We start from the raw sequence: 24,409 nt of genomic DNA, 5'->3' as shown, positions 1-24,409 counted from the left end.
CGCTTCACGAGACGCTCGCAATGCGATCACGAAGGCAGAAAGAGCGCGAGCATGATCGGTGGCTCTTACCGGAGCATCTCAAAGGAGGACTCCGGTGGACGGCGAGTCATCGTCTCTGTGCGCAACAAAATCACGGTGAAAGGTGATGATTCCTCGATGATGATGATGATGGTGATGACGATCTCCATAACACATTATCCCCTCGTACCGGGCGTCCCGGGACAAAACAAAAAGAGACTTTAGCGCGCACGGGGCCGCCCGGAGTCGTTTAAGTCATCCCACATTCGGTTTTAGGCTGGGATATGCCCTCTCGAACTCTTGTGTGTGTGTGTGTGTGTGTGTGTGTGTGTGTGTGTGTGTGTGTGTGTGTGTGTGTGTGTGTGTGTGTGTGTGTGTGTGTGTGTGTGTGTGTGTGTGTGTGTGTGTGTGTGTGTGTGTGTGTGTGGTGTGTGGTGTGTGTGTGTGTGTGTGTGTGTGTGTGTGTGTGTGTGTGTGTGTGTGTGTGTGTGTGTGTGTGTGTGTGTGTGTGTGTGTGTGTGTGTGTGTGTGTGTGTGTGGTGTGTGTGGTGTGTGTGTGTGTGTGTGTGGTGTGTGTGTGTGTGTGTGTGTGTGTGTGTGTGTGTGTGTGTGTGTGTGTGTGTGTGTGTGTGTGTGTGTGTGTGTGTGTGTGTGAGTGTTTTTATTTCGCTTCCATCTCCTCGCGCCCTAGCCAAGCAGCTTACAGAGCGGGCTGCGGTGTTTTATTAGCTTTCTTCCTGCCCGAAACCGTTCCCAGCGTGGTTTTGGGAAGTTGTCAATCAAGTGAAGTGTGTAGCTCTTCGCCAGTCGACTGAAAAATAAAGAAAAATACAGCAACACGCCATGACGATGACGCTTTCACGTCATCCGGGCCCAAATGGTGGATCCTAATTTTCGTGGACGGCAAGCACCACTCGACGAAAGATCTGTCGGGTACTCTCGACCCAACAAAACCCAATCTAGGAGTAGAAACTAAAAAAAAAACACAGCAAAACACCTCTTCGCATCAGGACCTTGAGGCGTTCCATGTACCAGCAGCAGTAGCGCCTTGTGCTTCTCCACCCAGTACAGGGAGCACCGGGCAGCCCCTGATAGCAGCTTCCGAAACCCTGCAATTTACCTTTCAATCTGTGCGCAAATTCCGCCACCGGTTAGCTGGCTGACATCCATCGCCCAGGCTCTCTGGGTGCAAACAGTGTCCGGTGGAGCGGTTCGAAATTATAGCGTGCAATTAGCAATCGTGTCGAGCAGAAAGGGGTTGAGATTTGTCTCGCCGGTACTCAGGAGACGATGTTTTTTTGTGTATGACCAAATGAGTGTGTGTAGAGAGTACCTCAGCATCATGGGGGCTGTAGTTTTATGCTGTGTGTGTGTGCCTTTTTTTCTTTTTTTAGCCCAAACCCACTCGTAAACCTGCTGCATACCGTTTTGCGCTTTTCGCAAGAAGTCAACCTGTGCAACACGTGCAGCGGGAGCGTTTCTGGAGTGCTTCGATGTCTCGCAGGGGGTGCTCTGATTGTGGCGGCACAGTTGCGCTTTTCTGGTCGTGAGAAAAGTCGCTGCTGATTTGTCCACCGAAGGGAAGCGAATTAATCAGCCCCGCGCCATATCGGGGTCCTGCCACTCGGTAGCTCGCGCTTGCCTAAAACGGCCCTAATACAAAATATGTCGCATCGGCAGCCGCAACGGCTCGGTACAAATCGGTGTACAAATTTCCACCGCCGCAAGATCTCCACCGGCATGGCGGATATGGTGCGATCGCTTCTTGTAGCTCGAGCAGAGCGCACTGCTTTCGTTTAGGAGACGTTCCGGAAAACCGGAGGGCTGTCTGATGTTTTCCGCAGATAGCGCGACGTTGACTGTAAATGTTTAGCAAATATGACTGTTTGTCGACGTAACAATGTGGAGGAAAAAGTGTTATCATGGCTAGGCGGTTCTGAACTGTCTGGCAAAACAATAACACTCACACACAAACACATACACACCGAAATGCAGCGAGAAATAGACAGAAACGGTTAGTTTAAGAAAGTGTTGTTACGCTGGTAACGCTTCAGGTGAAAATAGATAAACATAACCTCCCCACATCTAACGTATCATTCTTTTGTGTGACGAAAACAGTCCCAGATTGTGGCCTCCAATATACTACTTTGTGCACCATCATACCAGCATATACAGTTTGAGTTTTTTTGCTGCTCCCATTGTTCGTCTAAAAAATCAAACCATTCTTGTTAGTCTCCAATTTTCCTTTGCTTATAAAATGCAAGAAAATCAAACACAAATATCAATACAAACCCGAAACACAATCAGAATGATCGTGCATGGCAGTCCCGTGCACTAGCGACACCTCCTCCTCCAGAAGCGCTTAACCTCAAAAAATCGCTTCTGCTTTTGAGGGACGAGGGCGCAAAACAAAACAAAAACCGCCTCCGCATACGATGGCACCTTCTTTTCCTGGGCCGCCAAATGTTGACACTTGGGGTGGGGAAGTGGGGGGGGGGGGGGTTTGGGACGGTTTCAGGTTGCATCAAAATTGTTTGCGTGAATGTTTTGAAAAAGTAAAAACGAGCAAAAGATTACAGCACCCTCAATTGTGTCGGTGTGTGCGCTTTTCTCGCTGTAAACAGTTTTCATTAAAGATTTTTTTTCGTTGGTATTTGTAGCTAAAGAGCGCGGCTGCGCAAGAGTTAAAATTTTTGGCAGCGTCGACCTGAAGTTTTCCCCAGTCCCGAAAGAAAGGATTTTTTCTTTCGTTTTTGTTTCGAAAAAATGAGTTTCTAGCTTTTGCGGGCTCCGTCGTCCTTGGTGAATGTTTTTCGGACGCAGGTGAAAACATTTTGCAGAACTTTTTCCAAAGTTTAAACGCGGGGAAAGCTATTTTTTCTAAAGCAATTGGTAAAATTGTTTATTTTTATAAAAAAGACAATTTTTTCAAGTTCCTTCAAGCGGTTCTACGTTACTAACAAAAAAAAAATGTATCGCAAGCACCCTGCCGTAGTGTTTTGTTTCTGTTGACGGGGTACTTTTTAAGGAGAGATGAGAGGGGGGGGGGGGGGGTAAATGTAGCACCTTGGACGCTATTTTCGGCAACTTATTGAGGAACAAAAAAAGTGACCAAAAACTGTTTGAATACGCACCAAATGTGAGGTTTAGCTTGCAATGGGGGTTTTCCCCCCATTCAAAGAAAAATAAAATGAAAACCAATAGCTAGCTGGGATGGTATTGTTTAAAGCTCTCCTTCTTCCTCTTCTCTGTTAAAACCCGTTGAAAAATTAAATCATGTGGATTGCAAAAAAATCGTACTGCAAAAAAAAAAAAACACACACACACTCATACAAAAACAATAACAAAGAAAAGGTAAAACAGCCCTAAAGGAGGAATGCGTACAGCCGAACACGCAGAGTGCAATTTGTAAGTGAAAATTCTCATTTTCAAAACGAAGCGAAATGTTATGAATTGTTTCCTGGACTTTTTGTCCCCAGGTCTAAGAACTTGGCAGTGCAGGAGTGATGTTTTCCACCCGGCCGTACCATTCCACAATTTCTTGCCCATGCTCCCCATCCATAAGCTTTCTCTGTTGCTCTGCGCATCATTTCCCATCGCACGCGGTTGCGCGGGTTGCGTATCACAAGTTTCCTAATTCAGCCGTCCACTGATTAATTCTGTCAACTACTGGCCGGCTTCGGAAGATGATGAGAAGTAGGCAGGGATAGGGCGCAATGTCTGCCAGAGGTTTGCAGCCGATTCGGCCCCTTGTATGCTTACTAAAAGGGTTTCGTCGCTTCGTCGCTTGCAGTCTTTCGTACGGCAAGCGGCTATCGCGAACGCTTGCTATTTTTCTTGCCATTCTCCCTCCCCCATTTCCTCCGTCCCAGTTCGATCCTGTTCGGATCGTTCCAAAAATGGGAACAAATGCGTCTAACAGCAGCGAACGCGACAGAGAGAAGCGAAAATACGCAAGCGAAGGGAATATATATAAATATACAGGCAGAAAAAGAAGACCAACAAACAAACAAACAAAAACAAAACGAAATGAAAAAGAATCCACCATACATAAATGCAACCGGGCGCGCATACCTCTCTAAAACCGACCATTTGCGGCCGTCGGGTGTCCAGCTCTCTGTGTCCAGCAATGGTCAAACCCTCGCCCGTCTGTCCCGTTTCTTCATTTGACACCCCTTCCGGCTCTGCTCCGGCCGGTGACAACGCAAAGAGAAAATCGCGTGTGGTGCACGCGCACGCCCCGGGAGCCACCATTTTGCAGTGCATTTTTCCAGCAACAGCACAAAACCCTTTCATGGAGTGCGCGCGCGAGCACACTGGTACCTTAGCAAACCCCAAAAAAGGGCAAACGAGCGGCGGCCGTTTCGTCCTTTCTGCCCTGGGAGCAAGTTTCCTTTTAGCGCTTCCGTTTTGTCCACTTTTGGTGGAGCATAGTCCCCTCCGTGTGCACTCCCAACGCTCTGCTCTTAAGTACGGCCCCCCCCGCGCAGAATGTGAATTGTGTGGACATTTGATGTGCCTGTGCGTGTGTCTTTTCATGTGGCAACATTGCTGGACGTGATAAAATTTCGTGTCGATCTGCCGATGGTCCCTTGGCTTCTTGGCCCTTTGCTTAAGGCCTTGTGATATTCTATCGCTGCCAGCCATGCGCGGGAGCAATGCTGGAAGGGATAAGTTCACTGTGTGTGTGGGGGAGGGGATGGTGATATGATATCTGCTCAACGCTCAAAGCTGCATGTGATGTGTGATGCGCTAAAATAACCCGTGCTCAGTGTAGGGGAACGTGGGGCAAAATGTTCACCTGCATTATTGGCATATTAACGCGTTTCTAATGACTTCTAATGATAGAAAAACATCAAACACAATGTATGAAGGCCATAGTAAGGGTTTCACAACCTAAGATTTAAAAATAATTGAAAAAGTTAGCAAAACAAATTTTTTTGTACAAAACGATGTAATTTTAAACGTCTCGAAGAAAGAGCTTTCGTAAGAATTTAACTAATAATTAGAGATAAAAAAGGATGTGTATCCAGGCACATGGCAAAATGGTCGTTTCAGCTTGGGGCAAAATGGTCGGTATGTTTTGACAAGGAGCAACATGATGTAGCTGTGGTTGTAATCTAAGCTGGCTACAATACAGGGGGTTTTCAATTGAGTTTAGTTAGCAGTATTCTTTTTTTACATCGTCGTAATAGATCCTTGACAATCATCATATATTTTAGACGGTGAGCAATGGATTTTTGACTAGGAGCAATTGATTTCAGCAGACCGGTTGCTGGCGCGGAGTGACCAGACTGTTTTTAGAGGCTATCGGTAGGAAATCTAAAGCAGATGCGGTAATTTTCTGTAAAAACAACTTTTTATTCACTGATAAAATTCATTGCAGTTCAAATTTGTTGTCGAAAATCGATAGAACTACGTATGGTCACTCTAAACAACTTGCTCAGGGAACGGTCAGAACTTCGCCGCATGCGATTTTGCCGTAAGCTTTTAAATGGGATTTGACGTAAATGACAGCGCCGGCGAATCTGCCGCACGCAGCGATGCGGCAAAATCAATACCATTTGATATTCCTGCATCGCCGTTTGCGATTTTATTTCAGATGTCAAATGTTTAAGATCATGACATCTGAAATAGATCTTGAAACTATAGTATCTCATAATAATCATCGCTGGCGGCGATTCTTCGACCACAACCTCAATCCAGCTTATAATGGTTAGGTTATGCCTGTGGGTCCACTACTGCATTTTTCCATTCAGTCGTTAAGTGCCTTTGATTTCGATTATGCATTCATGCAATCAAAACAATAGCACCGAAAACATAATAGATAAATGATCTATTATTTTGTGAATGATATAAAAATATAAAACAAATCCTTTAAACAAATGGGCGCATGAAATTAAATATTATTAACAGATAAGTCAATTAGAACCCCTGTATATTAGCTTTAAAATAGATGAAAATCTTTACTCTCACAATTCTACCTAGACGCAAGAGCTTAAACCAAAACTTTAAGTCCAATGCTGTGGTCCAATTTGCCCTTTTATTTTGATGTGTTTTGACATTTGATGCATAGCGAGACCATTTTCCCCCGCACAACAAATTTTCACAATATTTGAAATTGGTTTTTAAATTTCATTTTATTCATTTATATTTGTTATTAATGCGACTACTTCTGATTGTTTTTCATTGCCGTCAAAATATAAGTGTAAAGTGGTTTAGCCAAGATATAGAGCAAAATCCTTAGCAGTGCCATTTTGCCCCGCTTTACCGTACACTGTTTATATTTATTTTTGATCTATTAATCAAACGCCTAATAATTCTTTCTCCCCTCTCTCACTATTTGTATCTTTCAGGTGCATGTGTGAACCGGGCTACACGGGCAAGAACTGTGAGTCGGGTTACATTCCCTGCTCGCCTTCGCCCTGCCAGAACGGCGGCACCTGCAAGCAATCGACAAAGTACTCCTACGAATGCAAATGTCCACCCGGTAAGTGTGTGTATAGTGGGAAACACGTTGCAGCATTAATAACCATCGCCGGATGGGGAGTTTTTTTTTCAAACCGATTTGCCCTCTGTGGCGGGGGCAGGAGAAAGGAGCAACACAACGGCACAACACAACAAAAAGCGAACCCACACACACGGGCATTAATGCGGCAGCGGGGCCGATTTGCCGACATAAATCATAAATGCGCATCCTCATTGTTGTTGCGCCGGCAACACACAACATCCCCCCCACCCCACCATCCCACTCGTAATGCTCTATTTTCCTCTCCACCCCTCGACGTATTGCTCGTGCTGCATTCAAATTGCAATTATCAAAGCGCGGCTGGAACCGTTCTCACATCGATCGTCGTCACCTTCACGCCCTACATTGTTGGCCCCACTCCCCCACCGTCCCGATCATCCATTATCTCTGCCCGCGCGCACACATGTGTGTGTGGTGTAGGGAGGGGAAGGGCGGAAGGGTCGGAATTGAAGTATAAGAGCGTGATTGTGGTTGCGGTTCCATTTTTTTCCGTCTTCTGCACGGCACCCGGCTCTTTTGTATATTTTGTGCTTTTTTCTCCAACCCCGTTTTGCAATCGGTTGTGTTTTTTTTTAATGAAACGGCCGAGAAGAAATGGGAACTAAAGGAGAGTGCAGTTGGGGACTGGGCGGTGTCTTGATTGCTTTTTTTGTTGTTGTGTGTTGCAGTCGATCCGCAAAAGGTGCCCGCGGAAGGGTTTGGCGCGGGGGGCCGGTTGATGAAATGGAAATCGAATTAAATTGCGCACTTTCCCACTTCACACCCTTTTCCCGACTGTTGTGTGTGTGTGTGCGACTGTGTGACTGTTGTGTTAAAATGTTGCATTACCGATCGGGCCGGGCAGTGATTGCGGCAAACATCTTGGCGGCATCTCCCCGCCGATTGAAAACCATCCATCCATCATTCCTAGTGAATGAGTAAGTGAGTGCATTCTTTTCTTTGCCGCCGTTTCATTCCATTCTGCGGTTTTGATAAACTATTCGCGCTTGCGCGCACCTTGCGTGTGATGGTCGTGTAAGAATCTCTGGCGACGCTGCACAAGTTGTTGTTGCTAAATGTTGCTACAATGTGTACATTGGGGCAGGAATGTTCCCCTTTCTGTAGGTACGAGTATCCTGTTGCACCGTGTCAACCCTGCAGAGCCCCTGCCGGCCGACGAGCAATCAACAATCAAACGATCACATTCATCATCAACAATCAACCGGAAGGGCTGCTGCTAACAGTTGCTTCAATCAACGTACCATCGGCCTGTCATCAACAACCAAAACGTACATGATGGTGTCATGTGGTTTTAAATGCATTTTTTAACGTGACCGAGAGACAAAGTGGGCCGAACAGTGGCGTGGCATTGTGGCCCGACTAAGCAAATCACTGATTGGTGCAGGTTCAAATCTCTCTGATCCTAGAACAAACATGATTGTGTCGTCTGTGCGCTCCTTTTTAACTATTGGCTCTGCTTAGTAAATTTAATTTAATGCTCTCTTTAAGTCGTTACCAAAAAAAAAAAAGTTTAAAGCATGACACGGTGGGCGTTAGTTTTACGAGGAAATTGTGGTTGTTGCACCAGGCCACTCATAATATTGCTTTATTTGTGAGTCTTATGATTTGTACTGTGTGCGGATTAGCTTTTATACACACTCGACGCCGTTCTTAGTATTTTCAAAGGTTTGCCAATGAACCGTTTCCCTTGAACAGGGGGCAAATGCGTACGCATAGGGGAAAGTGGGGCAAATGGACATGTTAACCAGTTTAATGAATATTCCTTTAAATTTGCCACGAAACGTAATTATTCTTACATTGTTTTATATACCTCCACCATTTATCTATGGATTGAAATTGCAATACAGCCGGAAAATAACGTAAACAAAGCTTTTGCGCACGGTTTGTGAAACGCATTCTCTTCCTATCTTTTGCTTTGCTGTTCAGGAAAGCACTTCAATTTTTCCCAAAAAATTTTTTTTAAATTAAAACACTTTTTACGCTTGTTTTAATCGACGAAATTGAATCTTTAGAAGCTGTGCCTGTTAGCATAATTGTGTGGACAAATAGAACACCATTGCCTCACCAAGCGCTATATTTCAAAAGCATCTCAAAAGCGCTATGTGAAGCATTTTTGTATTTTTTATTGATTTATATATGTATATATAAATGCTACTAAATCTTATTTTGTTTTTTTTTTTTTTTGGTTATTTGCTACTTACGGGTTATAAAACGCACATGGTGTTCATTGAACACTTAAATAAATACGCTATGTGAAGCATTTTTGTATTTTTTATTGATTTATATATGTATATATAAATGCTACTAAATCTTATTTTGTTTTTTTTTTTTTTGGTTATTTGCTACTTACGGGTTATAAAACGCACATGGTGTTCATTGAACACTTAAATAAATACATTTTGAGCCTGGGAATGTTTCCTTGCTATCAAATAATGCCTTAAACAAAGAGTACCCATTTTGCCCCGTTTATCTCTATACGCTGCACTCTCCTGAACATTTTCATTTTGCATATGTGTGTGCGCGCGCGCTGTTCTATCTTCACGAGGCGCTCAGGTTTAGATTTTCGTCGTTCTCGATTTTTTTTCCTTTTAATTTGCCATGTTTTCTCCAAATACGCAAACGCAGACACACTTGCATTTTGTTGGTGTGTGTGCGTGTTAACTTCCTTCGTTTATTGTTTTTTTTTTGTATCACACCACATCCCCTGTGATCTGTAATAACATTCTTTCTTACCGCTCCTTGCCCCTGAAGGAAGTGAACCGAAATGTTTTTTTTTATTCTTTCTTGTTCTCTCTCTCTCTCTCTCTCTCTCTCTCTCTCTCTCTCTCTCTCTCTCCTTCTTTCTCTCGCCATGTCTTATTCAAAATATTCCTCTCTAAGGGAGTCACCTCGATTCATCGTTCCTCAAAAGATCGTTGCGTTTTCCCTGCACAATATTCGCAAATCCGGCAATCGAAACAGATCGCCCCAAGGTAATCACGAAAGACGAAAGCGCTGCCCCCAAACACTACCGTCTTTCCAGCATTATCATCATCGTCATCATCATCATCATCACCACCACCATGATGATCATTTTCGGGTTGTCGGGTTCTTTGGCGTTTTCAGGAGAGGCACGAGGAGCAACCTTTCAATTCCCAGGTTGCCGCCGCGGTGGCCAATTCCACACGCTGCGATCTCCATAAACTTCGAATGAGCAGAAGGCCCAGCGATGGCGAAAGGCTGGGCACTGAGAGAGGGTGGGAAAGATGTGACGGAAGACTTGACTGACTGATTGAGTCGAAGATTTTCTCTACGTCCATAATTGCCCGGTTCCCAGTGGTTTGCTCATCCCCTATGTATGTGTGTGTGTGTGTGTGTGTGTGTGAGTGTCTGCTGGCGATCGTACCAGCAGGCCCACAACATGGGGCCAACGCAGAGCAGGCCCGTTGGAATTGGGCTTTAGTGCTTTCTTTCTTGCTTTCGGGCGGCCTTTCAGTTGCTGATGTGAGAGCGAGACCATGGGTGGTGGGTTCATCGTCTAGGCCCAGGTCTTCCCGCGACGCTTCTGAGATACTGTACTGTGTAGCGACAACCATCCCTCAATAAAACGATGGCTCCTCTTTGGCGGAGTTTGGAAAATTCGGCCACTTTTATGGCCCTTTTCCGGAGCGGGGCTAGGTTTTGGAAATTAGACGATGACAACCACCGCGGGGAGATGAGGACCAGCTCCACAACTCTTTGACGTGCTGCTGTGGTCTGTTGATTAGCCGGATGTTGTTCGAATGCGTACACCGGCCTGTTGATTGATTCTCTTGCGAGCTTCAATGCATTCCCCCCGCCAACTCACGTGCCTGCACAATCTCGCCCTCTTCATGCTCTTTATTTCTCCAGTTCCAGGAAGTGGATCAGGGAACATTGAATTTGTTGGAACGATTGGCGCTGTTCTACCGACTCCATAAAATCTCCCAGTCGCATCGTGTCTCACGAAAGCCTTCGGCAAAAAAACAAACAAAACGGTAGATTGCAGGATTTTCCGCTGAGCTGGATTTTCCACCGCGCCATGTCCGGAACTTCCGGGTTTCGAGGTGGCGTGGCGGTCAGCGGGATTTCGGGAAAAGCCTTTCGGGTGTCACGAGTGGCACGTAAAAAAGAAAAAGAAAAAGAAAGACACTGACGATGCCGCTGCTGATGCGAAAATCAAACCATTTATCATGGTTACACAGTGGGCTCCGTTCCGTTTTGCCCCGCAGGAGAACGTGCGCTTAAGTCATGGTGCAGCCATTAAAAGCAGCGTAAAAGAAGGCGAGTCCAGGAGCCATTCGGGGCCATATCCTGTGTATAAGTCTCTGTGTGTTTGCACGGCTGCACGTTGTTCCGTCGGGCCGTCTTTTTTTATCGTCGTTTTCCAACGAAGCAAATCCGCCTCGAGCGGTTTAGGAATGGTGATTTCTTTCCCCATTTTAATGTATGCTGTATGCTGTCTGGATCGTTCCCTCGCTCGTTCTTCGTATCTCTGTCTCTCTTCTTCTCCAAACGAATGTGTCAGTTTGTGCAGAACCGCAAAATTCAATCTTAGTTTATACCGGATCGGAGCGATACGTAATTGCAATGATTACTCCGTCCAGCAGCCACGGAGCCATCGGATCTCCAAGCCTCTCCCGCTCGCTCTATCTGCGTGCAGTGCAATCAGACAGTCAGCCCGGGACGTGTAGCCTCGAGGTATGTTTTCATTCCGCGTGGCCGCCCCGCTCAACGGTGACTTGATTTACACAGGCGCATTTTCAGTACGAAAGACTTAAGCGACGAACCCCTTTCGGGTACCTGGTGGAACAAGAGTAAGCTGAATGCAACTTTACATTTGCCAGTTTGCCAACCAGCAATACAAATACTTGCCCTCTAGTGCAAAGGTTTGCAACCGTCAGGAAGAAGGACGACCAGGCATAAAGTACACAACAATAAAGGCGCATCGGCATAATCGTTTTGTGTTGGGTTGTAGATGCATCTGCATCTAGGTGCTAGCCACGGAAAAGCTTTTACTTTCGTCCCGTTTTTCGGCAGGATTTTGTGCAGTACCTGTTAATGGATAAATCGAAATGGGGAGTGGAATAGAGAAATAGAGAAAGATTAAGAGAGAGGGAAAGAGAGAGAAAAAGAGAACGATTCGTTTCGGGGTCAAATTTCCTTCAAAAACCTAAATCTAAACCAACTTTTGGGCGTTTTTTGCACATACATTGCCGTATAGCGTCGAACGAAAATCAGGAAAAACGTGAAGAAATTCTAGTACCGTCTAGGACGATGCGTTACCGGATTTTTGTTTTGTTTAATTTCAAAAGGGACGGCTTTGATTCTCTCGGTCCTCTTCAGATCTGTTCCTTTTGTGTTGAGAAGCTGCTTTGCTTGTAAGATGCGCCTGTCGGTGTGGTCAATGTACTGTATTGCAGCTGAAAATTGCAAGGTTTTATGTTTTGTTTTTTTTTGTTTTTGTTCAATGGGATTTTTAAATCATCCTGGAATGAGATTGTCCGGCCGGATGGCCTACTGATAATGCAGAGCATTAGTATGGTTTCTATGTGGTGCGTAAACAATACATAACAGAGATCATACTAAAAGAAAATAAAACAAAACGTCGATATTAAGGTATACACTTGAATGTTTTGTCGTCATTGTTGGAGTGATAGTTTTAGCAAACATAATGAATAGGGCAGGGGTAATGCGACAAACCCGCTTCCATAACAACATCAATTTCCTCGCCGAGTTGCTCTGAGTTTTGCAATGTTTCCTGCACTTCATGTTGCTATTTTTATTTTCACAAAAAGGAATTGGAATGGAATGTGTGATGTTATGGGTATGTCTGATCTTACATTCAATATTCAGTTGCTTCTTTCATCCCTCAGTGTCTAAAAAAAAATATGGATTTGCTGTTGAATGGCGAGCAGGAGTGAATGAACACACTTTGCATTCATCCGTTAGTTCAACTGCTCGAATTTTACCAAACAGGCAGCTATGTGTGAGTGCAAAAGCTGAAAAGAGCATTGGTGTTGTTGTTTCTTTTGCCATGAAACGAAGTAACGGCGAATGAGCCCGCTAACGGATGAACGAACGAACAGCCACCGATGAATGGGATGCAAGAAAAATGTGTGCGTGAACGCAGAGTAATGAATATAGCAGGGAAAAAAAAGATCACTTCCTTTCGATCAGATGTCGTTTATGGGAGAGAAACATGAAAAAGAATGAGAAAAAAGAGAGATAGAAAGAAGGAGAGAAAGGGTGAATGAGCGAGCGAGCGAGTGAATGAGTGAGTGAGCATACAGACACAGAAAAGAAAAAAAAACAACCAATGTGCGAGAGGGAAAGGGAGCGATCGATGATTAATGTTAAGGCAGAAGTAATCGAGAGGGAATGAAATGGAAAGCAAGATATGAAACCGTGGGAAACTGTTCTTCCCTTAGCTTAGCGACCACGCAGACAAGCTGTTGTGGCTGTTGTGTGTCTGTCGCTGCCCGTGATGCTGTTGGTCCGCTGCTCCCTGCGTCCGTTCCGCAGCACACACTCTCCTAGTGCGCACACGTGTGTATGTGCGCACTATGTGTGAAGGAACCGGGGCGTTTTGAATGGAACGATGGTGCGCTAGCGCGTTCGCGTTTCTTTCCTTTCTTTCTAGACCTTCTCCTAGGCACGCAGGCCGGGTGCGACTCTTTTGCGCGGAGAACTCTAAGCTCGCCGCTCGCTGCCCATCGAGATGAATTATTCGTTTCTATTTTTGTTGTGTGCCGCGTTTGCTCACCACACCACTCCTGCGCGGTTGCCGTTGCACGCTCTCCGGTCGGGCATCAACATTTCTCTCTCGTTGTTAGATTTTATTGCTGATGCTGCTGCAATCAAGACCCTGTCCTTACGACGATGTGTTCGTGTGTTGGTTCGGGTTGCTGTGTTTCGACCACTGCTCGATTCTTGCCCCCGCTAAACCACGGTGTCGGTGGTTCCTTTTCAAAGCTGGCCGTTGCTTGCTGCCTCTTTCTGCTCATGATAATGCCCTCCGAATCGGGCTTGAAAATCTACGCACGTATGCGTGATCATAATATTTTAATGTAGCAAATGTATCATGCCGCACATTTCCTTCAGGGGCGTTAAAGCTTTCCGGGACTGTAGGTATGTCTGCCAACAATGCGCCGGACTGTGTTGTTACACCATTACGGCTAAATGACCTGTGCACGCGATGGCTGTGCATAGTTTGGCGCACCGACTGCTTGCAGCGCTGAAGAAGACGGTTCGTTTACCACAAAGCTCAAATCAAAATGGTCTTTTGTGTGTGTGTGTGTGCGTGCGTGCGTGTGTGTTGTTTTTCTTATTTGTGTTTAATCGTCAAACGAATTAATGGTCATCTGCGCACCGTGAGAGGAGGAAGGGTTTGCATGTTTGTTTGATCACGTCATGCATTGTAGGCTCCATCAATACGATTTACAATCTTTCAGACACACACACACACACATGTACACACTTAAACGTCGAGCATATGCACGCACAGTATCACCGTAATTTCAGAGGCGAAAAGTTGGACGACTACGAAATTCATTTGAACAGAGACATTGTCGGGTTCGTCGCTTGTCATCCGCAATGTTGGGTTGGGGGCACAATTCAAGTCATTCGTTCTATTTCTCTTAGGCTATTTTTGGTGTTGTTATAATTTCATTTTAAATAAGATTGGATGCTGGATATGCTGTGGTCTCCCACACTTTCCGCGTGCGCATACGTAATCAAGTTAACTAATTGCCCATACACACACTCTTTCTCTCTCTCATTTTTCTCCTACACCAGGCTTTCAAGGCAAGAACTGCGAGGAAAACACGGACGACTGTCCGGGCAACCTGTGCCAGAACGGTGGAACATGCGTGGACGGCATCAACGCCTACCACTGCAGTTGCCCGTCCAGCTTTACCGGCGAGTTTTGCGAGAACGACGTGGACGAGTGTGCGCTGCGGCCCTCGATCTGCCAGAACGGGGCGACCTGCACCAACACGCACGGCAGCTACAACTGCATCTGCGTGAACGGCTGGAACGGGCCCGACTGCAGCAACAACATTGACGATTGTGTGGACGCTGCCTGCTTCAATGGGGCGACCTGTATCGACGGTGTCGGCAGCTTCTACTGTCGCTGCACGCCCGGCAAGACGGGGCTGCTGTGCCATCTGGACGATGCGTGCACGTCGAACCCGTGCCACGCGGACGCGATCTGCGACACCAGCCCGATCAACGGCTCGTTCACGTGCTCTTGCGCCGTCGGGTACAAGGGCATCGACTGCTCGGAAGACATTGACGAGTGCGATCAAGGTAAGTGGCACAAGAAGGCGTCAAAGATAAGAAACTTTAATGCTGATACTGATCCTTTTTGTCTATTTTGTGCTGCCGCAATTCGCAGGTTCGCCGTGTGAGCACAACGGTATCTGCGTGAACACGCCCGGTTCGTTCGCGTGCAACTGCTCGCAAGGATTCACCGGACCGCGGTGCGAAACGAACGTGAACGAGTGCGAGTCACATCCGTGTCAGAACCAGGGCAGCTGTCTGGACGATCCCGGTACCTTCCGTTGCGTCTGCATGCCAGGTAAGTGTCTGTAGCAAATCAAGTGTGCGTGAAAGTAGACAGCGAACCCCACAGTGCGAGTCTCTATCGATGCTCCCGGAACTCCACGGTCCTGGACTGTGTAGTTCGTGTGGCCGCTGTGTAATGCTCCTATCGCTCCAGAATCACATCTGGAGAGGTGTAGGGTGGGGGTAGACAAACATTAACCAACGACTGCGCACATGAAACCGGTTCCTTGCTAGGATGGGGAGTGTTTTTTTTTAAGCAAAACGTTTTATGTTGTTCCGCTTGAGCCGAGCCGGAACCGCCCACACAACCCACGCGCTCTAAGCACAGGACTCCTGCTAGAGCGGCGCGCACAGTTCGGTAACTCCATCTTGATGATTAATGTTGTACTTAGCGGAGTGGTGCCGTAGCGGCCGGATCAATTTCAACTCACCAGGCGGAAGTCCACTAACGCGTCCGAGGCAGCCGCGCGCAGATATGATAAATATGTTGATCCGCACCGCGCACTGACCTTATTTTGATCGTGTCGCCGGTCCGCCGATCTTGATTTGCGCGTGCTCCGCTCGTACAGGATCATTATTTCTGCTGGCCACAGCATGGCCACAAAACAAAAGACGGGACGAAGCTGTGTGAGAGCGAAACTGGGTAGAAAAGACAAAAAAAAACTGGTCCTGCCTTGGACATGGTTTATTGTCATATTGCGCGGCGAGTGTGTCCCACGGTTATTGCTCTGGAGTCTACTTTGACGAATTCCCGGCATTTCCCACACCGCCGCGCCACCCTACTCAGTGTCCGCTAGCATCTGCTCGAGCAATGCGCCAGCCAGAGAGGTCTCCGGACCAGCCTCTCCAAGCAAGAAACGGAACGCGCCAACTCTCGAGAGTCGCGGTGGCCAATTTACATACAAATCACGTACGAACGACTGGATTGGCGGTGGCCGAGTTGTGTTCTAGGCCCTGCGCAGCAACCGTGCCCGAGTCACCCGAGTTTTGCGTTTTGCGCCGATTCCTTTGGCCACTGTGTGTGCAATCGTATGCACCGCTCGCTGCTCCGGTGTATTGGCTGTGCTTTCGTTCGGAATCGGGTTCCAGTTTTCCCATGCTCCACACAAGCATCCCCTTCCCCTGGAACGGGACTTCCATTCCGCCCCTGGCCTCTCCAGTGTCCAGACTCTGTTGCATTCCTTGGTCAGCTCTTGCAGCGAGTTTGTGGGGTTGGCGAATTCTGGTGCCTTCCTTTCGCCCCGGGTCGTCCCCTATTAGGGCGCGCGGTCGCGCTCGTCATTCGTCGCCGTTGGGAGCACTTGGCACTGCAGCAACTATTCCTGTTATGCTCTTCTTTGGCAGTTAATTGCGTGCAGTCTGGTGGGTTTTTGCGGTTTTTCCTACTTCTCCTCCCCCTACACACATACACACACATACATACGCTCACGTCGTAGCCAGTGGAGTAATTTTTCACGGTCTTGCTGTGTTCTTGGGGTACGCCTCGGCGAGAGACATATTCTGGATATCGCAGTTTTGCAAATCTCACGATGGACACTCGGTTCCCTTTCTAGCAAACGCCGAAGCGAACATCGTAAACGCGGCGAAACGCGTGCAATCAAACCGTCATATAATGATGATGCGGTTTCGCGCACTTCGCCCTGGTCCCCTTTCGCTGGGAAATAACGCACATACCGGCGTCGTGTCGAGCGGGAGCCCGGCTGTGGTCTCGCGAGCGTGTGCGCGCTCGCACACACATCCGCCCGGAACGTTTTGGGATGTGTTGCGGTCCGAGTTTCGGCCGGTGGGGAGGGCGAAATGAATGTTTGCATTCCATCCTCCCCATTCCGATGCCATTAGGTCGGTATGCCTTACTTCTAATTCGGTTCGCAGGCTTCAGGCATGGTACATAATTTGTACCTTTTGAGTGACGCAATGTCGGAATGAAGAAAGCAGCAGAGAGAGCTAGAGAGTCAGATACAGAGAGAGAGAGAGACAGAAAGCGAGAGAGATAAAGAGAGGAAGAGAGAGGAAGAGAGAGGAAGAGAGAGAGGAAGAGAAAACATGCATCATTGAGAATGTCCCCATCGAGAGCTATCTTTTGTTTGTTCTCATGAAGTCGTCCATAAAATTTGAACCGGAGTTAAACGCTGAACCGAGCGTTTGAGTTCAAGTGACACACGTTGTACAACGTGCGGTGCCAGTGGAAAAGGGAAAATGAAAATGACATTATACAATTCTTGGTTGGTGCAAACATCTTGAATTCCAAGTCCAAGTTCTTGAAGAGTACTCGATCATTTCTTAACAAACTGTTTGAGAAGTCCTCAGTCGATATTACAAAATGTTGCAATGTCCAAGCAGTCGTTATTCTAGCGTGCTTAAATGTTCAAATCCTTTTCGGAGATTTTTGGGATCGACGGAGTTAACTCCTCCCCTATTATATTAAGCTTAGTCAACTCTAAAGACTCAAGTCTGTGTTAATCCAACAGATTCTTCAACAGAGTATTTGAGAAGTTCTACGTTGAATTTCGCAATTATGATCACTCTATACATCGCTTCAGATATGTCTCTCGCTTGGAGTCGTCACTCAAAAGAATGAAGATGAAATGTTAATAATTCTAGTCTAAGTCTTGAAGTAAAGCATACTGTTTGAGAACTCCTACGAGACATTGGGTAATTATAATCACTTTGGAAATCGCATTAGAGGGTACTTGCTGATACTTGCTGACAGTGCTGCAAAATGTCACTGTCAATGTCATAAAAAAATCTGACTGAAACAATATCCATGTCAGCGTCACGTACTCAATTGTGATAATTAGAGGTGATACTCAAAACGATTGGTGTGATCAACGCATGCTTCGTGACATTTTTGCGTCCAACGCTTGGTCAATCACTATGTCATGACTTTTTTTACTGTGATCAATTCTGCAAAAAGGGAGATATACGGTGCGTGTGACTGGTTCCAAGAAACATAATGAGCATGTTTTCGCGCTCTGTTTGACCAGACAGATATTCAAAACAGACAGAGGGAGAAAGCATGCTCGTTTTGTTGTTTGAGACCACGCGTCAAGTATATTTCAAGAATGTAATGATTATCGCCGACAAAAATGTCGTGACCAAGTGAGTGACCAGGAGTTAAGTGCTAATCAAAATGTCACCAAGCATGTAATTGGTCCATCAACTGTTTGAGTCTCGTCACAGATCATCACAGTTGTGTTCGTGAGCTGATTTGAGCTTCGTTTCAGTCATGAGTGTTGGTGACTAAAAGAGTACTCTTCACAGCCAGAAAAAATCATGATTATGCTTACGCCGGCATTAAGCTAAGCTTGTCAGTCAGAGTATCACGTTGGATTCAATAATTCGCATATCGCGTTTGACATGTCATGACGTACCTTTATTGAGTATCAGCAATGAGCATCAAGCTACCACGGATGTGTTAATCGTTTTCGTTGGTGAAAATCTCGCGATGCTTATGACATTTTGCAGCACTGCTTGCTGGCATCATCATGTCTCTTACACACAATACATTATGTTGTGACGAGAAGAGATTGTTCGAGAAGTCCTTAGTGACATTCGGTATGGAAGTTATTATTGTCACTATCCCTTGGGCGGATAAGATATCACCAAATCTTGACAATACAAAGAAATCATCAAATGTGTTAATATTGACGAAAATCATTCCAAAGTGTCTGAAACATTTATTGCTTTCGCGGTACACTGTTTAATTCCCAAATTCATATAATGCCAGCTAATATATCTAAAATCCATGAGGAACTCTCCGTTTAATGACGCCCTTTTCTTTGCCCATGTTTCAGGCTACACCGGTACGCAATGCGAGATCGACATAGATGAGTGTGCGACGAACCCATGCCTGAACGGTGGCATCTGCCGCGACATGGTCAACTCGTTCAAGTGTACTTGCGCTATTGGCTTCTCGGGGCTGCGGTGCCAGATCAACATCGACGACTGCATGTCACAGCCGTGCCGTAACGGCGGCATCTGTCACGACTCGATCGCCGGCTACTCGTGCGAATGTCAGCCCGGCTACACGGGCCTGTCCTGCGAGACGAACATCAACGACTGTCAGTCGAACCCGTGCCATCGGGGCGCTTGCATCGACGGCGACAACTCGTTCACCTGCCTGTGCAATCCGGGCTACACTGGCTACCTGTGCCAGATACAGATCAATGAGTGTGAATCGAATCCCTGCCTGTTCGGCGGTCACTGCGAGGATCTGGTCGGCGGGTACATGTGCCGCTGCCAGCCGGGCACGTCCGGTCCGAACTGTGAAGTGAACGTGAACGAGTGCCACAGCAACCCGTGCCGGAACGGAGCCAAGTGCATCGACGGCATCAACCGATACACCTGCCAGTGCGTGCCGGGCTACACCGGTTTCCACTGCGAGACGAACATCAACGAGTGTGCGTCGGACCCGTGCGCGAACGGAGGCGTCTGTATGGACCTGGTCAACGGGTTCCGGTGCGAGTGTCCGCGCGGCTACTTCGACGCCCGCTGCTTGAGCGACGTGGACGAGTGCGCCTCGAACCCGTGCATCAACGGCGGCCGCTGTGAGGACGGCGTGAACCAGTTCATCTGCCACTGTCCGCCCGGGTACGGTGGACGGCGGTGCGAGATCGACATCGACGAGTGTGGCTCAAACCCGTGCCAACACGGCGGCATCTGCCGCGACGGCCTCAACGCGTACACCTGCCAGTGCATGCCGGGGTACACCGGGCGCAACTGCGAGATCAACATCGACGACTGCGTGAACAATCCGTGCCGCAACGGGGGCTCCTGCATCGATCTGGTTAACGGGTACAAGTGCGTCTGCCGCGGACCGTTCACCGGGCGCGACTGCGAGTCCAAGATGGACCCGTGCCAGCCGAACCGCTGCCGGAACGGGGCCAAATGCTCACCGAGCCCGAACTATCTCGACTTCGCCTGCTCCTGCACGCTCGGCTACACCGGCCGGCTGTGCGACGAGGACATCAACGAGTGTGCGCTGTCGTCGCCGTGCCGGCACGGTGCGACCTGCCGGAACACGAACGGATCCTACCACTGCATCTGTGCGAAGGGGTACGAGGGGCGGGACTGCACGATCAACACCGACGACTGTGCGTCGTTCCCGTGTCAGAACGGGGGCACCTGTCTTGACGGGATCGGCGACTACACCTGCCTGTGCGTGGACGGGTTCGAGGGCAAACACTGCGAGGTCGACATCAACGAGTGTCTGTCGATGCCGTGCCAGAACGGCGCGACCTGCAACCAGTACGTCAACTCGTACACCTGCACCTGCCCGCTCGGGTTCAGCGGGATGAACTGCCAAACGAACGACGAGGACTGCACGGAGAGCTCGTGCATGAACGGGGGCACTTGCATCGACGGCATCAACAGCTACAACTGCTCCTGCGAAACGGGCTACACCGGCTCAAACTGCCAGTATCGCATCAACAAGTGCGACTCGCAGCCGTGCCGGAACGGGGCCACGTGCCACGACTACGAGAACGACTACACGTGCCACTGCTCGTACGGGTACACCGGCAAGCAGTGCCTGGAGTACGTCGACTGGTGCTCGCAAAATCCGTGCGAAAACGGTGCCACCTGCACGCAGCAGGAAAACACGTACCATTGCGCGTGCGCCGCCGGCTGGACGGGCAAGCTGTGCGACGTGGAGATGGTATCGTGCAAGGATGCGGCCGCTCGGAAGGGCGTGGACGCGAAGCACCTCTGCCACAACGGGACGTGCGAGGACTTTGGCAACTCGCACCGCTGTCGGTGCGCGCGCGGCTACACCGGCTCGTACTGCCATCACGAGATCAACGAGTGCGAATCGCAACCGTGCCGGAACGGGGGCACGTGCAAGAACCTGATCGGCTCGTACCGGTGCCAGTGCCGGGCCGGGTTCCAGGGCCAGAACTGCGAGCTGAACATCGACGAGTGCAAGCCGAACCCGTGCCGAAATGGCGGCATCTGCCACGATCTCGTCAACGGGTACAAGTGCTCATGCCCGCCCGGCACGATCGGAGTGCTGTGCGAGATCAACACGGACGACTGTACGCCGGGCGCCTGCCACAACAATGGCAGCTGTGTGGACAAGGTCGGTGGATTCGAGTGCCGCTGCCCGCCCGGCTTTGTGGGGGCCCGGTGCGAGGGCGACATCAACGAGTGTCTGTCGAATCCGTGCTCGAATCCGGGCACGCTCGACTGCGTGCAGCTGGTGAACGACTATCACTGCAACTGCAAGCCGGGCCACATGGGCCGGCACTGCGAGGTGAAGGTGGACTTCTGCGCCAACAGCCCCTGCCTGAACGGCGGACAGTGCTCGACGCGGCAGTCCGGCCATCACTGCGTGTGCGCCGACGGCTACTACGGGAAGAACTGCGAGTTCAGCGGCCACGACTGCGACTCCAATCCCTGCATTAACGGGCTGTGCCAGATCGCGGACGATGGTGGGTATCGGTGCGACTGTCCGCTCGGCACGAGCGGCGTGAACTGCGAGCTGGACATACTGGACGAGTGCACATCGGCGCCGTGCGAGAAGGGCGCCCCGTGCCAGAACAAACTGGGCGACTTCGAGTGTCTCTGCCCGCCGAAGTGGAGCGGCAAAACGTGCGGCACGTACGATCCGCACTACCACGGCTGGTACGATACGACGCAGCAGCAGCAGGGCGGCCGGGGCCACAAGCATGGCGGCGCAGCCCTGCCAAACATCTATGCGATCGACCTGGAGTACCAGCGGTCGCAGTGCGTGAAGAAGGGCTGCCGGGAGAAGCAGGGCAACCACCGGTGCGACGAGGAGTGCAACACGTACGCATGCGACTTCGACGGGAACGACTGTTCGCTCGGCATCAATCCGTGGCTGAACTGCACCGCCAGTATCAATTGCTGGGAGGTGTTCATGGACGGGTTCTGCAACGAGGAGTGCAACAATGCGGCCTGCCTGTTCGATGGGCGCGACTGCGAGAAGAAGCTGCAGCCGTGCAATCCGATCTACGACGCGTACTGCCAGAAGCACTACGCGAACGGGTTCTGCGACTACGGCTGCAACAATGCGGAGTGCAACTGGGACGGGCTGGACTGCGAGAACGAGAAGGAGCCGGCCCAGTTGGCGGAGGGTGCGATCTCGATCATACTGCTGATGGATGCGGCCACGTTCCGGCTGAACGCGATCCAGTTCCTGCGCGATCTGGGCCACCAGCTGCGGACGACGGTGCGGATCAAGAAGAACGCGGCCGGCATGGAGATGATCTACCCGTGGAAGGGTGGCACTGCACTGCAGGGCCTGACCGACAGCGAGTTTGGGCGGAAGCACCACGTGGTGTACACGGAAACGCGCCAGATCGGGATCCAGGTGTACCTGGAGCTGGACAACCGGAAGTGCATCGGGATGAGCGGCGCGGAATGCTTCGGGACGGCGAACGAGGCGGCCGAGTTTCTGGCGGCCACGGCCTCGAAGCACTCGCTGTCGAAGCAGTTCCCGATCTACCAGGTGAAGGGCGTCAATCCGGACGACGATGGGCTGCCGGGTGCGACGAACGTCAACTACGTGCTGGTGGGCTTCTTCGGCCTGCTGCTGATGGTGTTGGTGGCCGTGCTGGTGGTGAATCGGAAGCGCGCCCACGGCATCACCTGGTTCCCGGAGGGTTTCTTCACCGCAAACACGAACGTGCGGCGGCCGTCGCGCCGCCGCCCGGACGGGCAGGAGATGCGCAACCTCAACAAGAACCCGTCGATGGTGGACATGGTGGTGGCGAACGGAGGCGGCCATGGCAGTGCTGGCGGGGCCGGTGGCCACGGTATGATGGGACATGGGCAGCCGTGGTGTAACAGCGACGACGAGTCGGAGATGCCGACGGCCCGGAAGCGCATGCGGGCGATCGACCAGGGCTACTCGAGCGACCACACGGCGATCACGGACTACGAGGAGACGGAACCGCGCGTCTGGGCGCAGCAGCACTTCGAGGCGGCCGACATACGGGACCATCCGGCGATGATGACGCCGCCAACGCACCACGACGGCGACGTGCGGGATGTGGATGTTCGCGGCCCGTGCGGCATGACGCCGCTGATGGTGGCGGCAGTCCGGGGCGGCGGCCTCGACTCGGGTGAGGACATTGACTCGACGGACGATTCGGCGGCGCAGATCATCTCGGAGCTGGTGGCACAGGGCGCCGAGCTGAACGCCACCATGGACAAGACGGGCGAAACGTCGCTTCATCTGGCGGCACGGTACGCGCGGGCGGACGCGGCGAAACGGTTGCTGGACGCGGGCGCGGAAGCGAACAGCCAGGACAACACGGGCCGGACGCCGTTGCACGCGGCGGTGGCAGCGGACGCGATGGGCGTGTTCCAGATACTGCTGCGCAACCGGGCGACGAACCTGAACGCGCGCATGCACGACGGCACGACGCCGCTGATACTGGCGGCGCGGCTCGCGATCGAGGGCATGGTGGAGGATCTGATCCAGGCCGATGCGGACATCAACGCGGCGGACAACAGTGGCAAGACGGCGCTGCACTGGGCGTCGGCGGTGAACAACGTGGACGCGGTCAACATACTGCTGACGCACGGTGCGAACCGGGACGCACAGGACGACAAGGACGAGACGCCCCTGTTTCTGGCGGCGCGTGAAGGCTCGTTCGAGGCGTGCCGGGCCCTGCTGGACAACTTCGCCAACCGGGACATTACCGACCATATGGACCGGTTGCCGCGGGACGTGGCGAGCGAGCGGCTCCATCACGACATAGTGCGCCTGCTGGACGAGCACGTGCCCCGGTCGCCCCAGATGGTGACAACGATACCGGCGGGCAGCGGGGCGGGCACGGCTGGCGGCGGTGGCGGCGGTGGCAACACGATCATGTCGCCGACGCACGCCCACATGATCACGCACCCGACCATCATAGCGTCGGCGAAGCAGAGCAAGCAGAAGAAGCAGCGCCAGCAAAAGATGAACGGTGGTGGCGCTGGCGGTGGGGGCGGTGTAGTGGCAGGATCTTCCGCACAGGCAGCCGCGGCAGCACAGGCGGCAGCACAGGCAGCGGCTGCAGCTGCGGCAGCGGTGGCCAACATGGGCGGCGGGCTTTCGCTCGGCCAAAACCCGACCAGCCCGCAGGACGGCAGTTGCGGGGCGGCCGAGCTGGTCGCGGGCAGCATGCGGCGAAAAGCGGTAGCAAAGAAGCCGACCGGTGCGGCGAAGAAGGCGTCCGGCGGCGGTGGTGGCGGTGGCTCCGGCGGCGCCACTCCCGGGCACGGTGGGCTGACCGAGCTGGGGCTGGCGGACGATCAGCTCAGCTCGGTCGAGTCGCCGATCGCGAACCT

The 24,409-nt window shown here is 50.4% G+C and overlaps 1 protein-coding gene across 1 annotated transcript in view; it reads left to right on the top strand.

Moving 5' to 3' along the window:
• LOC121590226 (neurogenic locus Notch protein) overlaps window positions 1-24,409 on the top strand; it is a 33,056-nt gene that overhangs the window by 6,333 nt on the left and 2,314 nt on the right. The window contains exons 4-7 of the mRNA XM_041909708.1: window positions 6,375-6,508; window positions 14,342-14,854; window positions 14,943-15,125; window positions 18,907-24,409. The exon at window positions 18,907-24,409 is cut by the window's right edge and continues 145 nt beyond it. Of these exons, the coding sequence (XP_041765642.1) occupies window positions 6,375-6,508; window positions 14,342-14,854; window positions 14,943-15,125; window positions 18,907-24,409 (6,333 nt within the window). The remainder of the gene's footprint in view (window positions 1-6,374; window positions 6,509-14,341; window positions 14,855-14,942; window positions 15,126-18,906) is intronic.

This window comes from Anopheles merus, chromosome X (genome assembly GCF_017562075.2).
Source record: "Anopheles merus strain MAF chromosome X, AmerM5.1, whole genome shotgun sequence".
In the NCBI taxonomy this organism is placed as follows: Eukaryota; Metazoa; Arthropoda; class Insecta; order Diptera; family Culicidae; genus Anopheles; species Anopheles merus.
Note: the sequence above shows the minus strand (reverse complement) of the source record. Positions and strands in the feature narration are given on the sequence as shown.